This window comes from Oreochromis aureus, linkage group 3 (genome assembly GCF_013358895.1).
Source record: "Oreochromis aureus strain Israel breed Guangdong linkage group 3, ZZ_aureus, whole genome shotgun sequence".
Classification (NCBI taxonomy): Eukaryota; Metazoa; Chordata; class Actinopteri; order Cichliformes; family Cichlidae; genus Oreochromis; species Oreochromis aureus.
In genome coordinates this window covers 68,167,214-68,184,749 of record NC_052944.1, presented here as the reverse complement: position 1 = coordinate 68,184,749, position 17,536 = coordinate 68,167,214, and the positions used below count along the sequence as shown (strand labels likewise).

At 37.4% G+C, this 17,536-nt stretch overlaps 1 protein-coding gene across 1 annotated transcript; it reads left to right on the top strand.

The window, feature by feature from the left end:
- Positions 1–3,806: 3,806 nt before the first annotated feature.
- Positions 3,807–12,366, top strand: LOC116332072. Its single transcript, XM_039607975.1, has 13 exons — positions 3,807–3,883; positions 4,283–4,351; positions 4,685–4,745; positions 5,837–5,944; positions 6,051–6,083; positions 6,755–7,036; positions 7,209–7,475; positions 8,298–8,603; positions 8,685–8,945; positions 9,454–9,702; positions 9,907–9,969; positions 10,885–10,936; positions 11,100–12,366. The coding sequence occupies exons 2-13, from the start codon at positions 4,343–4,345 to the stop codon at positions 11,146–11,148; spliced, it is 1,740 nt and encodes a 579-aa protein (XP_039463909.1). The 5' UTR covers positions 3,807–3,883; positions 4,283–4,342; the 3' UTR covers positions 11,149–12,366.
- Positions 12,367–17,536: the final 5,170 nt, after the last annotated feature.

Sequence of the window (17,536 nt, the reverse complement as noted above, 5' to 3'; positions counted from 1 at the left end):
TGTTTGTGTGAACTTTATGAATAAATTTTGATTGTTCTGTAATTTTTTTTATTTTTTTATTTTTTTTACATGCCAGTATGACAGAAAGAGCTTGTTGACATCTAATGTTGCTGTGTCACATTTTTATATTATAGATTTTATCAGTTAGAGGGAAGATATGCATGCTTGATCAACAACAACATAAGTACATGTCAGCAGTTAACATGATGTCCGTATCTTTATACTGTGGTAGTAAATGCACGCAACCTTTGTTTTCCACAGACTCATGTACAGCACAGCCAGCAGACTCTCGTTTGACTCTCTTTGTAACTGAAACTTTGACTTTGTGTCTATTTTAGTGGTGTGTTTGGTCTCAGCTTTTTCTGTAGCACCACCACTTACACTTAACCTCCTCTTGACCTGAAACACCATCCAAATCTGGGACTTACGGTGCGTACACACCGAACACGATACAGGTGAGCGTAAACGCCCCAAACGCCCCTAATGTGACGCGTGCACATTCGCACCTCAACGCGTGTCCAGGGAAAATCCACCGCGCCTCAAAATTGCACGTTCTGCGCGCGATCTTTGGTTAAATGTGATCATGTGACTGATGCAAGCTAGATCCTTTTATTTAGCAATACTGTGATTAATAGTTAAATATTATTGTTGAGGGGCACAGACAGGACTCCGCACGCCCACACACATAAAAAATTGAATAATTTTTTTTTTTTTTTTAAAAGTTGCCTCAACAAAACGGCACTTTGGGCAATCATCAGGAAAGGGGCGGGTGCTCAAGTCCCTCTAGCCCACCCCCCCTGCACGAGGTTATCTACCTTTTAAGCTATGTCCACACGTACACGGGTATTTTTGAAAACAGAGATTTCCTGTTTTCGTTTTAAAAAATAATCCCGTCCACACGTAAACGCAGAAATGAAGGAAAACGCTGCTAGGAACATGCCAAAGCAGCAGGTGGCGCTATATTCCTAACCGTGTAGAAATGTTGGCCAATCAGAAGTCTAGAAGCCTCGGTGGGAAATAGTAAACAAAGCTGGGGCATAGAAGCAGAACCGAGTCGTATGTGTGGAGGGACAGTAACTGTGTGTGTATATGTAAGCATTTAAACACTGCAGAGAGGACAATTAACAGTAACAGTATTGTAGAAATTCATTTCACCGAAACAACAACGTGGCGCACACTGTGACGTCAAAACAGGGGCACACCTTTGACACTGCGTTTTCTCCGTTTTTCTCGTCCACACGTAAATGCAAAAACGGAGTTTTAGAAAATATCCACCCTGGCCGGAGTTTTTAGAAATCCCCGTTTTCACTGACCGAAAACGCCGTTTACGTGTGGACGAAAGGTGCAAACGCATAGAAAAATCTGCGTTTTCAAAAATACCCGGGTACGTGTGGACATAGCCTTAGAGATCTGTTTGTCCCTCCACTGACTCACCACCAAATCTGTCATGTTGACCAATGTTACAGGCAGCATAAATTAGCTGTAATAAATCCTAAAGTTTGAACACTTTACCTGCTTAACAAGATGGGATGCACCTTCAAGTCAAAAACATAGTGCATTGCAAAAGATTTGTTTAGTCTACAAGTGTTTAATGTCTTCTTGTTGTAGAAACATATCTACTAACATTACTCCCACTTCCTTCTCTAATATTACTTAAAAAAAAAAACAGTGGAACTGATTAGTGGAAAAGAAGCAATACTGAGCACATAGTTTCTTACAAGAGCATATTCTGTGTTATTGAAAGGGTTATTGACAAAAAAATATCCAATTTATTGTGAAGGGCAAAAATTACACAGAGGACCAAATTATTATTTTTTAACCAACCTACAAATATGTTTATGTCTCCTGTGATTTTGACAGTTTAATTCACTGGTGAGATCGCCTACTTAGATAATGAGTGAAATCTGAGTCTGTGCATTGAGGTAAAAAATGTACACGTAATAATGAGTAACTGTGCAAGTTCACAATGACCACATGTAGTTCATCTATTCCCAGGATACAGTGCTGCACCCTGTGACTTAGTTTAATGCAACTTCAGTATTGATGAAACCCCAATGCATTCTTCATGTGGCAACAAACTTTTTTTTTTTTTTTTAATAGCACCGCTGTCAGGACTGTAAGTCTAGGTAAGAACTATTACTGAAGACTGAAGACTCAAAACATCTCAAACATCTGGCTGCTTGGACAAAAAATAGAAAAGACACAAACATGAGCTTTAGACTTTTGCATCCTGTTGTTCTCTTCAGGAAAATGGAGCAAATGATGGCAAACTGAAGTCCAGGAATGAGTTGTCCCCCCACTGACTTATCTCTGAGACTTATCTCTGAGTGACTGAATGCTGCCACTCAGGTCTTGACAAAGTGTACAAGCTTGGCATGACATAATTCATGTTGCACTTTGTTTTGGTACATAGCACTGAAGTCAAATGTTTCACACAGGAAGAATGTACAGCAAAGAAATCCACAGTATTGTTCAGTGTTCTTGATCCTCCCCTCACTTGTCACTTCTTCATCTTTTCCTGCCAAGAAGCCAAACATTCTTCTCTATGTTTTCAAGTAGTGTTGATAAGTAGTTCCACAGGGTTTCTGGAGGTCTTTCAAAGTGTTTCTTTGGATCTTAATTTCTTTTTCTTCCTTTTCATTTGTAGATTATATTATATATCCTCCTGAGAACCACCATGTATTTATTACATGTGTTTTTCAAGCTTCATACTTCTTTTCTCCTGCACTGGTCTATTTTTCTCAAAGGTCTGAAGGAAATCCTGCACACTATGCTGTGATAGTCTTCAACTCTTTGGGAATCAACTTGTGCACCTTCCTGACAAACTGTATGAAACATTCTTCTGAAAATAGCTGGATACAAGCATGGCACTGGAACAAAGTGAAAAACCTGCTAATGTTCAAAGAAATCACACTAGTGTGCGTCACTTTAACTACGTTTAACTTTAGTTGCAATAGTGAAACCAAAGCTGTAGGACTCATGAACCTCATAAAGAGGCACAAACTGGCATTCGTAGCAGAGTGTCTGTTGTGCTACAGCCAGGCTGACAGATGGTTTATTTCATATTCTTCGCTTTAAGTTCAATAAATACCACACATATATAGTGCACATACCGCAGGTGAAAAGCAGAGTTTATGCACACAGTGCTACTGCTCACTTTAGCACGAGTAAAAGGAATGCACTCCTGCTCCAGGAATGAGCTCTGTCGTCGCTGACGTATCACTGAAGCATCCTCAGAGTGACAGAATGCTGCCGCTCAGGTTGTCACAGTGCTCGGCAGGTTAAACTTTTCATAATACGGGTAAGGGTTGGAAATCTGCCAAATCCCACTTTAACTGTGATGACACCGACATCAGACGTAACATGTAAAGCAGATTTTTTTTTTACTTTACATATTACAAAATCTTAATGGCTTTAGTGACACTTAAGCCACATTCTTACAATTACCTTAAAGTAAGTTTTTCAGGATCTGTTGATTGTTATGAAATCTGGCGATGTGCGATGTGTCATTAATGTCACACATAAACCAGTCACAGCCATCAATTCAGAGGAGTTTATCTACAGCCATCAGTTGTATTTGCTCCAGTCAGTTACCAGCTGATCGGTAAAAATGAAACCTGAGGCACTAAAGCAGAAAAATGAAACATTAGCAAGACTCACAGAACTGTGAGTTATAGAAGTTCCTTAGCTAACTCTGTTGCTACTATTTCATTTCAATGGGAGATTCCCACATCCTGTTGTTCAACTGTGAACTACACCTCCACCCATCCTAGCCTGGGCGTGAACAAAGGCGAGACTCACATAAACAGAGCTGTCCTCACAGACAAATCTGTCCAGCTGCACCAGGATCACCTTCTCATCAGCAGCCTTCATCAGAGCCAAGGTAAGATGAGCCGTGCTGTACTCCTCAGCACCCCAGTACCTGTACTTTATTTATTCTTATTCACTTTTAACATGAATCTCTTTTAATACTGTCTTTTAATTTCACACTTTTATATATGTGAACAGTGTTATTTAAATAAACTTTACCTACTTACTTACATCCACATTTCAAAGTTCTACTGGAAACACATCTGTTTTAGGACTGTAAACAAGCTGCACAAGCAAAATAATAAAAACACAGAGATTTTTCATAACTGCTTAATCCCAGTTTTGTTTGTAAGGAATCTAGGATGGCATTAAAAATAATTTTTTGCTCTGCAAAGACTGAAACTCCAGAAGATTTGCACTAAGTGACTCATTTAAAAAATGCAACTTTTTTTTTTATCCATGTTGTTTTCAGCAGAATCAAGAAGTGACTTCCCACAACACAAGTGTGTTTATCACAGACACACAGCTGGTTATGTTTGAGGTAAACTCCAAACTCTACATCTGTGTGACTGTGTGACAGACAATTTATAGTTAATATCCTAGGAAATGAAAGCTTTAAACTTTTGGATTTGATTATTAAATAAAAACAAAAATAGCAAATTGAGTTCTCTTTCAGTCTAGAGAAATGTGTGAAATATCAGTGTGAGGAATCAGATTTTAGAGATGAATTACAATCATTACACTTTCTTTGTTCAAACATTGAGTCTGTTCGCATGTTATCATTTTTTTAATAATGTGCACTGTTCAGAATGTGGCTTTGACTTTCTGTTTAGTGGTTTCGATCTTTGTTGTCTTATATTTCCCTGTCAGCTAGATGGCTCCCTGCAAGATGCTCCACCCCCTGCTCTTCCTGTCTGCTCTCATTGCACTGGCAGGTAAACACATGCATCAGTTATATTGAATGTGTCCTTACAGAGGAAAGAGGAAAAACGAATCGGGAGGGTTGGATTATGATTTAACTTTTCTTGAGTTACATGACGGCTCTCATTAGATAAATGTTGATTTTGCATTTAATTCAAATAATTAATACTTTGTATATATCCTTTTTTTTTTTACTTTTTTATGTTGCATCTTGATGCTGCAGTTATTTATTTTCATTTTTTCTTAATAATCTACTCTCAGTATCTCATGATGACAAACTGTAATCAAAGTGAAATAAATGAATTGATCATTGCTAAGATGCTTTCAAAGCTTGACTGGAGCACACCTGTGGACCAAAAATGATTAGTGAGGATTTGCAAAGGCATACAACTCTTTGTGGAAGGCTTCACACCTGATTATCCATATCAGAGCAAAAATAAGGCAATACAGTCAAAGGAACTGCCTGCAGAGGCCAGAGGTGAGGTTTTAAAATGCAAAGCTCTGTGCAAGGCTACAGAAAACGTTCTGCTCTACTGATGGTTCCCCAGAGTGCAGTGAGCTCCATAATTTTCAAATTGAAGAGGTTTGGCACAAATAGGACACTTGTAAGAACTATTCACCAAACTGAGCAGTTGACATAGACTGGCTTTAGTAACAACGCTGACCAAGAACCCGATGACCACTCTGAAATCCAAAGATCCTGTGTGGAGATGGGAACAAGAACCAACATTGACTACAGCCCTCCAGCTGTTCTTCAAACAAGGAAAAAACTTTTGTAAAACCAGAGTAATTTTTTTTTATTTTCATAAATCTTTTGAATATATTTTGATTTATATATTTTAGGGTTATGTTTAGCAAAACCACATTTTTGTTAATAAAATACTGCTGTCCCAATAACACAGTTATGTCAAAGGTGTATTTATGTCAATGAGGTGGGATTTAATAAATGGCATCATTGTCCCTTTAAAGTCCTTATAAACTGTTTGTTTTGACTTTATGAACCCCATATTTGCCCAAATTCAAAATGTCCAGTTGGTGAGTATTAGATTTCATTGACTTCCACACAGAGTGTCTGAAGTGACCCAATTTTTCCCATACTTTTTAGAACAGCGCAGCCATACATTCAGGAGTCCAGGACCTGTGGAAAGTCTACTCCGTCTAGACCAACAATTAGCAGGGTTTGAGAAAAGGGCAAAGCATACCACCCATACCAGTATGTGTGTGTGTGTGTGTCTTTTGTAATTATTCCTTTTTTCCATCGTTTAATTATTTTGATTGTCTGCTAATTTGATAATGTCCTGATTTAATCTTTGCTACAGAGCTTGCAGCACTTTTCTCTGACGATGCTCAAGGTAAGAAGTTGTTCTCTTTCTCTTTTATAATATATAAACTATCTGCACTCTAAGTTACAATTAAAGTTACATTTTCTCTGTATTTATATTGTACATATGTAACAGTTAATTCTATGTCCCTTAACTGTAAGACGAGTTGCTTGTTTCAAATTGTGGATGAAGAGTATTTTTAACACCGGCTAAAGTGTGCTATTATCACAAAGACACCAAAAGCCTCTGGAAAGACCTCTTCCTGTCAGATAAAAACTAATATTGGGAAGAGGAAATATGAAAAGAAATAAAAAGATGAAAGAAACCAAGTACAAAATAAAGACTTTAAATTTAAGTTGTCTTACAAACTGTAATCTCCTAAATGGATATTTTTATGTAAACAGTTCATATTCAGTTTATTGAGGTATTTATTTTGGACCCGGCTGGACTCCTGATAAAACAGCCACTGTTATATGTGGTGTTAGGGAAAGCTAACAAACTCAGAGTTATACATACCTCTAACATCCGAATTTGGACAATTTCTATTCAAGTTATTATTTTAGCAGAATAAGTTGAAGATTGTGTTTTATGCTGCTTTTTCACATTGTTTTGTTTTTGTGGTGAAGATAAAATACCTGAAACAACAGCTTTTAAAATAAATATCTCTCTCTTTGCTTTTTCTTTAAATACTACTGGAAAAGTTAAGTACCCTTTTGACACACCCACTGCCACACTGAGACCAATGAGGTATGAGATACCACTAGGGGGCAACGTGACACTGAGCTGCTTTGTGGATGGCTCTGACAACTGGACCATTTTGTGGTACAGAGCTGCCACATATGGCTCTAAAGACGAGCCTATGACAGAATATGAAGGGAAGAAAGCTATTAATGTGTCACAAGGAGGTATCTACCACTGCAGAGGAAGAAGCGATTCAGGTAGCATCACACACCAAAGTAATGCTGCCATCATTGAAGACACTCGTAAGTTCTCCTATTTATCTCTTAGCCATGGGAGTTAAAGTTATGTGATCTGTCCTTCGTTTTGTATATAATGCAATTGTTGGCATCATTTGGTGCTATGTAAATAAATTTAATTGGACTGAATTAGATGATGCTTCTGTTTTTCTTTAAATTTATTATTTTTTGTGAACAGTTCCTATTACGGCCATTTTGACCATGAAGCCCAACTGGACGAAGATATACATGGGTGAAACCTTCACTGTCAGATGTGACATCCAGGGAGGTGAAGGAACTTACTGGAGTTATGATTGGAGACCAAAAAGGTTTACCACATATTATACAACCAATGAAAGAACATTCTACAATGTTGGTTGGGAAGACAATGGAGATTATCAATGCAGAGGCAAAACGGATCTTTCCTTCACACAGTGGAGTAATGTCATTCCAGTAACTGTATCATGTAAGTCGGGCATCTTTCATCCATATAAACTGTTTCATCCAAATTAGTATTAAAAAAAGACATACGATAACTTGTCTGTGCAGATTCTCATTTATCCAGGCCATGGTAATCCAAGGAGCGTGGAAAGAAAAGCAACTCGACTTCTTTAAGTTTCTTGAATAGACTTAAAGAAGTCCAGTCACTTGACTGATTCATTAAATAATGACCCAGTATTTTGAGCTTGTTCTGAACGTATGATTCTTTGCCTTGGAGTTAAGAAATTATTTATGTTCTAGTTCCAGAATGTGTGTTTTTTCTCTGAATTTAGTAGCTATAGCACTGGATTTCTTGTTTTATGTTGGTTCCCTTTTCATGCCTTGTCTGATCTCCATGTTCTGTCTTCAGCATCTTTGTGCAAATTTCCCTTTTTTTACTCCCTCCCAGTCTGTCAGATCTAAATGTCGTGTTTTTCCAGTTGTATCTCAGTGTCTGTTATTGTGTTCTCCAGTGTGTTACTTTATGTGTACCACAAACAGCGTATTGTGACATGGTGTGGTTCAAATGACAACAATAAAATTAGTATTATGTATGACAGTGGTACAGTTTGTAATTCCACTGTCAAGATTTGGTGATATTTATTTACATGTTTTCATCCAGTTTTTTTAAATGTTTTTGTTATAAAAGTGAACAGGCACTAAACCAGAGTGATGAGTGTTCAAAAGGCCAGAGTGAACCTGGCCTGATTTGCAGAGCCATCATCTAACAATATTATTTTAAAAAATACATAAATAAAAAAGCCTAATCTAAAAAAAATGTAATTATAAAGAAATCTTGTTTCAACAGTTAAACTGCATCCTGTCCTCACTGTGTCGCCCTCATGGCTGAGTCCTGGAGCCTCAGTAACTCTGAACTGTGAGGTTGAATATCCTTCTGAAGGATGGAGCTTCTCCTGGTATAAAGCTGTTCCCTATTATAAAATAACAGAGGAGCCCTACACATATGAGCTGCTACCTGATGGCAGCAAGACTGCTCAGAGTCCGTACATCATTACTGGGCAGACAAGCACAGCAGCATATGTGTGCAGAGCAGAAAGAGGAAGCAACTACTACTACACCTACTACAGCGATCCAAAGTTTGTCTGGTCTGCTGGTCAGTTTCTTTCTGTCGCTCAATACTTGTAATGATGTGTTCTTCCTGTGCTTTCACTTATTGATCCATGTTGTTTTTCAGATGCTTCATCAGCAGCGTCTCTCACAGTCGGCCCTGTAGTGCAAAGATTAGGCTATGACTTTGTCAAACTGACTTGTAAGGGAAACTCTTCTTCATGGAGAGTGAGGAAGTTCCCTGAGAATGGCCGGCCATATTGTAGCAACTATTGGGAGTCAGGAGAATCCGTATGCACAATCGACACAACATATTCAGATGACGGCGTGTACTGGTGTGAGTCTATGTTAAAGGAGTTCAGCAATGCAGTCAACATCACTTTACAAGGTTTGTAGAATGTTTTTTTTTCCTTTTGTGTTAAACATTTCATGAATATTTCTATCACTATGTATGTTAAGCGATTCTTTCATGGAAAAAGAGGCAGAGATGTAAAGATTATTTTATTTGTGGAATATCAACCCAGCAGCATAATACTCTTGATTATTAGTTTTATTTCATTCCATGTTTTATAAATTAATTTACGATTTAAGATTATGATGTTATCGTACTCCCCATACAAGCAGATGGAGTTTGAGAAGTTGGAACTGAGGCTGAATAGTATCTCAGACCTCACTGGGGCAGAGTACACACTTGACAGTTGAAAGGGCTCTATGAGCTAAAAGAAAGGAGGATTTTTTTTTTTTTTTTTTATAAGTCGCATATCAGATCTTTAGCTGTAGGCTATGACACATTTGATCAATCAGTAATTATTACTGTACATGTTTTTTTCCTCTTTTTTATTTAAATCCAGCACCAGCTGATCCATTTGAAACAATCTCATCTGTATGTTTTGCAGACTTTTATTCTGGTCCTCTCATGGATATCCCTGTTGATCCTGTGAATGAGGGAACTTTTGTTAGTCTTCGTTGCAACTTGAGAAGAAAAAAAATCTTTCCCAATGTGGCTTTTTATCACAATGATAAACTTATCCAAAATGATTCCCGAGACGAGTTGAACTTCTTGGCAGTGTCAAAGTCTGATGAAGGTTTCTACAAGTGTCAGTACTCAGGAAAAGAGTCGCCGTCGCGTTACATGACGGTTAAGTGTGAGTAGCATTTGACAATGTGACTTTTTTTTAAAACAATCGTAATTTTTGAGAAGGAACTCAGTTGTCATTTGTTATATTAGCACATATATGAGCACCAAAATAATCTTGTTCTGTTTTTTCGTCGAATGGTTTTAAAATTGTATTTTGAAAAAATACATACAGTGTCACTTAATACTGTTTAAATGTTTGTTATCACACTAGCTACTGTACCATCTGAAATCTTCATCCAGAGTGAAAGTAGTGAAAACAGCCCCCTTCATCCTGGTCAGTACTTAAATCTGTTATTATTAAAATTTTACTTTTGACTGAGGCTGGTTACAAGTCAAAATTTTAAGTGATATGATATCGTGCCAAACTGTGGTTCTGCTGGAGGAAGTCAGAAGTGACAGAAGTGTGAGAGGGTGGAGCAGGACATGTTTGACGATGTGTCAGGGGTGATTTGCGATATTAAGATTTTCATTGGCAGTGACCAGGATAGACAAGAGTAGAAATGAGTACATCAGAGGGACAGCTCAGGTTGACAAGATTGAAGGTGAGACTGAAATGGTTTGGATATGTGCAGAGGACAGTGGGCATAGTGGTCAAAGGAAGTTGAAGATGGAGCTGCCCTAGAGGAGGTAAAGCAGAAGACCACAGAAGAAGATTCATCAGTGCGTGTATAGCTTTAAAAATAAATCACATGACGAGCCAAATTGACTGCAATTTCTGAATCACCAAGAGGAGAGGGGCTAGCTTTTTATCCTCCATTAATCAATGCAAGTAGAGAGAAAACATGATTTTCTCCAGTCTGGGATCATCTGGGATCCCAGTAGCCTGAAATGTTTTGTTTTTTTTTGTTTTGTTTGTTTTAGAATTCAGCACATATCGAGTAACATGCCAACACAGTATCGGGGGATAAGGTGCATAAGGTGCCATCTATCTATAACTAGTCGAGCATGTAGAGGGTTGGTGTGACTGTGGAGAATGACAGGGAGGCTGAGATGAAGACAGATAATGTGTTGTGGTGACTCTTAAAGGGAGCAGCCAAACGAAGAAGATTTTAATTTAAAAAGACTCACAGTATGAAAATATTGCATAGTTTGGATTTATTTATACAATAAAAGTTCTTGTTGTTATTTATTCAGTCTAATGACATAACAAAAATTGTTACTGGATTTTTTTTTTATTATTATTCTTTAGGTAGTGCTGCCATCTATGAATCAGCAAACAAAAAAGGAAGACACTGGAAATGGTACAGTGTGTGTAACTATATATATATATATTATACTTTTATACTTTATATTTCAAAACAGCAGTTAGAGATGTGAAGGCTTTTTGATTAAATGATTTCAGATTTTGGCTCATCGTGACATCATAAAACTTTGTCTTTCTGTCTTTATGTGGGTGTTTTACAGGTCAGTGAGGAGAGCTGCAGCTGCAAAGCAAAAAAGAATATTTTTGTGAACCCACTGTTGCTCCTCTGCTACACAAATATCGGTCACTCTTCACATTTTCCACAGTTAGTTTGTTTGAAGATAATACATAAAATACAGACCTCATATATAGTCTATACACAGTTATCTACAAATCTGGCACGAAAAAAGGAATTCCAGCTCTAGACTTGCAGATCATGTCTTTATTGGGTCTGTCGGTCCAAGACTAATTCTGTACATCTATACACAACCCAACTAGTTCCAAAATTTGGACATCCAACCGTGATCCAACTTGAAGGTCAATATGATGTTTAACATTTGGATTTTAACTGAATAATTTTTTGGATGTTATGGATGTCTATGACAGGTGCAGGGAATTTACATGATTAATAAATGTATTTTTTTTTTAAATTTACAAATATTAACATTAATGTGGTGTTATCAACATGATGAATATGCATGTGGGTTATGTATAAACAAACATGATTAATTATGTGCCTATTGATTTAATAAGTACATGTGGGTAATTGTTTTGATTATTTTACATTTTCCTGCTTTTGTTTGTTTGTTTGTAATCAGGTTTAAATTGTCATTTATTAAAATTTGTTAAAATATATATAAAAAATCATGTTAAAATGTATAACATCTCGGGAAAGCTCAAACTTCGGGATTCGCGGCTTGGCTTCAGCAGCCTCTCTCAGCTTCGGTGTGGACATATCGGCTCTTATGTGCCCAAGTTTTTCTTCAGCCTCTGACGGTGAGTTGAACACTCTTTACCCGCTGAGAGGCTGTGTTTAGGGCTTCAGCAGACTTGTTCTGGTATTGTTCTCTAGTCCTGCTGAACCCTTAAACTCAATTCTTTTCAGATGGGTTCCACTTTTTTCTTTAGCTCGTTTCACTGTAGTTAATATGATTTTTGGTTTTCAGCGTCAGCTTAGAGGCGATGTTTTAAAATTATATCCACACCCGAGACAGAGACACGACTTCGGCAGCTTTCTTCCCGTTTTGCCACACAGATTTTAGTTTTTCAACCTAGTTTTTTCACTTTTTCAACTTTTCTGGAAACGGTTCTTACAGTTTTTTCAACCTTTGATTTCATTTAGGACATTTTCCAATATTCTGTCTCTTTTTGGGCAATCGCTTTACACTTTTTTCTTTTTACTGTTGTTTTTTTGTCTGTTTTTTTTTTTTTACACCGTTTTCACACTTTTCTAACCTATTTTTCTATTTTTGTAGAAGTATTTTACACTTTTTTTGCTGCTTTTTTTAAACACTGTTTTTTTTCTCTTTCACTTTTTGAACAGTTTTTACGCTTCTTCGCCTTTTCTGAACAGGGATTTTAGACTTTTTCGAACTTTTTTTTTTCTTTTTTGTTTTAACAATCTTTTCCGGGTTTTTTTTTTTTTTTTTTACAAAGTTTTTCCTCTTTTCTCCCCTTCAAACAGTTTTTACACTTTTTTGTTTTTACTGTTGTTGTTTTTTAAACACAGTTTTTAAACTTTTTCTAATATTTATTTTTTTCTTTTTGGAGAAGCCTTTTACACTTTTTTGCTATTTTTGTTACACTGTTTTTCCTGTTTTTCCCTTTTTGAACAGTTTTACGCTTCTTCACCGTTTGTGAACAGGGATTTTCAACTTTTTCCAACTTTTTTTTGGACAAGTGTCTTAAAACAATTTTTGTTTTTTAACAAGGTTTTTCCTCTTTGCTCCCCTTCAAACAGTTTTTACACTTCTTCGCTGATTGTGGACACAGATTTTCCTGAACCTCTCTGTTTTTGCACTCTGGGTTTTACAGTTTCTTGTGTGTGTAAAAAGCAAATAAAGAATGTGTTTGTGAACAGGTTATTGCAGTCTGAAATGTAAAGTGAAACTTTATTTGATTACATTGTGTGAATGTTCAGGCATTAATACTTTTTGGAAAGCTGAATTGAAAGAATAAAAAGTAAATGTGTAAAGTGTCACTTATCGTGCTGTTTCTTCTTACATTTAGAGTCTCTTTGTTGACATGATCAAATAAACTGCTGAAGTCTGAGTAGTTTTAAAAGGGAAAATTGGTTTTAAAGTGAATGAAATGCTAATGAACTGAATAAAGGCATGAAAAGAAATGACCTTTGTCTTAGTTAAAAGTGGGTGAAAGGTCAGAGATGGAGAGGATAAGAAGGTGGGGCTGAAGATCAGTGAATCCTATGTCAAATTGGTTGACTTGATATTAGAGGGAGAACGAGAGAATGGGATGTGAATGGGGTAAAGTATAAACTTGGATTCCCAGAGGTGTTCATCATCATCATCGTCACGATCGAGAGGGGAGCTGCCATAACAGGTGTGACTCAGAATTGGCCTGCAGGGCTACTCAGGTTTCTTCGTATCAGGCCAAGCAGCACAGACTCCTGTGCAACAAGGCAGTCAGGCTGGGCGAGTCGTCTCACCCACATCAGCTCCTGAACCCTGCATTATCTACTGCGTGAGATTCATCGGATCAGGGATCAAGACGTTGTTTGTCAGAGAGCTGAAATCAGCTTCCTGTGAAGGAGTTTCAAGGGCCTACTGATCAAAAGCACACAAAGACTCTTCTGGGTCAAATTTGTTTTGTATCTATTGAGATCAGCTTTAGATGAACCAGTGTGGCTGAAATAAAAGAAGATGGGGGTTTGATGGAGTGTTGAAACTATACGTGCCATGTCTGCCATGTGTGTGGTGACAGAAGTCAAGGGGACCTGGATTCAGCTTTGAACACATGTTCTGAGACTTCTTTGTCAGATGGATGGAAAGATCATCGTCACGTGGTTCTCAGTGACTGATCGTGACTCATGCTTTCGGGTGGATTGAGACATTTGGGATGTTCCCGTGAGCCAGTAACACAGAAAAACAGGAGTGGGCCTCTCAGTGTGTCCTGTCTGCATTACACTGAGTGATAAATTCACTACTTCTCTTTATCTGTGAACATAAAGCAGAAACAAGAAGAAACTTCAACATATTATCCTGTCACAGAGGAAGCTCTCTGTCAAACCTTATTCCTGCTTCAGACTGTGGTGGCAGAGCTGTAGCAGCTACACTTCGATCAGAGCTTCAGGTTGTCTCTGATTACAGGAACAGGTCCAACGTGAGAGACTGGGTGGGTTTTCCTTTTTAATAAAATCTTTACAACTCACAACAGAGAACACAATCAAACTAATAACTGCTGCACACTGACACGTTCATGTAATTTCCTGGGTTATCTGACAGTTATTGAATCCTTTAAAATGGAAAATAACAAAGTGGTACAAATAAATAATAATCTGAAACCAAAAAACTGATGTTTTACACATTAGTGTAGAAACATCTGGATTATCAGCCTGCAAAGACAAACAATCAGCTGGACTGAGTCAGAGAAGAGACCTGCTGATGTTTCCAACATGAAGCTTGTGTTGGACAGAACAGTTCATTCTCACTGAGGCTGGGTTCAGGAACAGCTGCTTAAAGTTTGTCTCAGCTGAGTACTTTCTGCTCCTATTGGTCAGTCTCATAGACAACAGGGGAAAAATATTTACAGTAAATGTACTCGTCAGCCCGCAGGATGATCAAGTCCTTCCTGTAGTGTCAGAAAGAAATTTCTGTCCGTAGCTTGGAGCTGTTTTAAGGTAGTGGATTCAAAATGTAATGCAAAGTATTTACATGTCTCTGCTATTAAATAGTGCAGCTATTTTCTCTGCAGCACAATTACCCATTGCATGGTATGGTCTCAAACACAAAGAGTGAAATGTTACAATTAACCCCATAGTCTGGGTTAGTTGTAACATATCTTGGGGTGAAATGTAACACCATGAAATAAGGGTACTGACAAAACATTAACATATAATCTTTGTTTATTCAACACATGAATGCACGTAGAGCCATTTATGTAGCTGTGTGTATGTGACAGAATGCAGAAATCTAGCTTTTGAACATATCCCAACCCCCCAAAAAAGACAAATGAAGCTGTGTTCAGCTTACCGCATCTTATATCAGCTGCACGGAAGTAGCTGTCTACATACATGAGTGCTGCTGTTTGACTGAGGAAGAATAAAGTAGTCCTGGTAAGCCAGTCACACGACCACTTAAAGACGAAGCAGAAAGGTGATATGTACCAGTTTATCAATTGTGTTGATAGGCCACGTAAAAGCAGAGTCATGATAAACAATATATACGCGGCGTTTTTTCCTCAATAGTTTTGTCACGTTAGCGCTAGCAAGCACTCTCTGCTTATGAGCAAAAAACCACAACTAAACAAAAAAAACCAAACAAAACAGGGGAAGTTTTAGGAGTAACGGCGAGAGAGAGAGAGAGAGAGCAGGAAAAGAGAGAGAGCGAGTTTTGAGATGTGAGAGATTTGTGACGTTTCGCATGTTTGTGAGTGTGCAGTTAATGTGCTGTCTTGTGTAGTTAGTGTGTAGTGTTGTGTATAGTTTTGTGTTGTGTGTGAGAACAATGAGGCGACTGCTGTCTCCAGGTAGAAACAGCAGTGATACACCTGCTGCTGTCAGACCTGCAGGTATCAGGCTGTGATGTTCTCCTTTATAGTGGACAGAAATTATTTCTTTGGAGTGGCACAAATAATTTGTGTGGCATCTTATTGAAGAACAGCTGATTGTTCTGTAAATAGTTTGAAATTGTTATTTTAAAAAAGGGTAAAAGGTAAATGGATGCAAATAACTTTGTTGTTTGCAAAACTTGTGCATATGATTTAAAATTGACAATTAATATTTGCATTTGAAGGTAAAATGTGGAGGGAAAATCAAGAGTAGTAAAAAATGGCCAATTATACCCTGGACCCCAGAGGGTTAAATGTTTTTTTTTTTTTTTTAAGTAACACAATAGTTACTTTTCAAGTAATTAATTACTTTTAGAATATTGTAACTCAGTTACTAACTGAATTACTTTTTTGAAGAAGTAACTAGTAACTATGATTGAATTACTTTTTCAAAGTAACATGCCCAACACTGTTTCTGACTACCCGTCCATCTAAGGACAATACCTTGTGATGTAGGTAGGTGGTGTCCGTATGAACATCGTTCCCCTGAATTTGGACACAGCATTTGTCTCTTTCCAACCAAAATTCACTGAGCCAGCAGCAAAAGAATCGGCAAACTACGCTTCATATCTGATAAATGTCGTCATGAATTCCCTCTGACTTTCACACTTCATGCACAGCTCACGTATTATATAGATATAATAAGTACTCTCTCTCTCTCTCTCTCTCTCTCTCTCTCTCTCTCTCTCTCTCTCTCTCTGTGTGTGTGTGTGTACTTCCAGTACAGTTTCCCGTCTCAAATCTGTTTTCTGCAACCATGGCAAAATGTTAGTCTGGAGCCCTGCATGGCCTGGAAACTCCCCAGATCTTAAGATAAAAAAAGATAAGATAAGATAAGATGACCTTTATTAGTCCCACAGGTGGGAAATTTGTTTTGTTACAGCAAAAGTGCAAAGTTATGTAGCAGAAATGAGAAAACACTGGAATGCAATAAAACAAAATAAAATATACAATAGAATAAAATAGAAATACAAATGCTATATGCAACTGAGTAAGAAAATACAAAAGTACAACTTCATCAGAAGAAGAATTGTACAAGAATTGCGTATATAATCCCATTGAGAACTTGTGGTGAATCCCCAAGAGGCGGGTGGACAAAAAAAAAAAAACACTTATTCTGACAGACTGGGTTGCTATCACTCAGGATTTGACCCAGAAGTTGATTGAGAGCATGTCCAGTCGAATTGCAGAGGTCCTGAAAAAGAAGGGCCAACACTGCAAATACTGACTGCATAAATGTCATGTAATTGTCGATAAAAGCCTTTGAAACGTATGAAGTGCTTTTCATTATATTTCTGTCCATCACAGAAACAACTGAGACAAAGATCTAAAAGCAGTTTAGCAGCAAGCTTTGTGAAAACTAATATTTATGTCATTCTGAAAACCTTTGGCCACGACTGTACTTTGTGTCATTTTTTTAAATATCTGCATGTAAGAGTTTTAAATGAATTAAATATTAAATTTAATGAACATGGCTTGTCGTGAAAGAAAAGTGTATTCTAAACACTTTATATGTCTACGTTTATGGTTTAAATGGAATGATATGAAGATAAAACTAGTCTTGTCAACCTTTACCTAAATAATAGCCTTGGACCTTTTTCAATATCATGATATTTCAAAATCTTTAGTGTCTGGCACTAAAATACGTTTTCTAATCAACACAAACAAGCATACTAATAATGTAACTGAAGCATGCGGCATGCTGTCAAAAAAAAAAGGTTTATCCCTTGATTTTTATCGTCACTCAATGGCTTAATCTGCCTCAAGTCAGCCAACAGCTGCTGGTGATCATAAGAACGATGTCTGAAGGGTGCTTGACTGAGCGGCCTGTGATGCTGAGGAAGTTGCAACATTCCAACAGTCCACAGCTGCA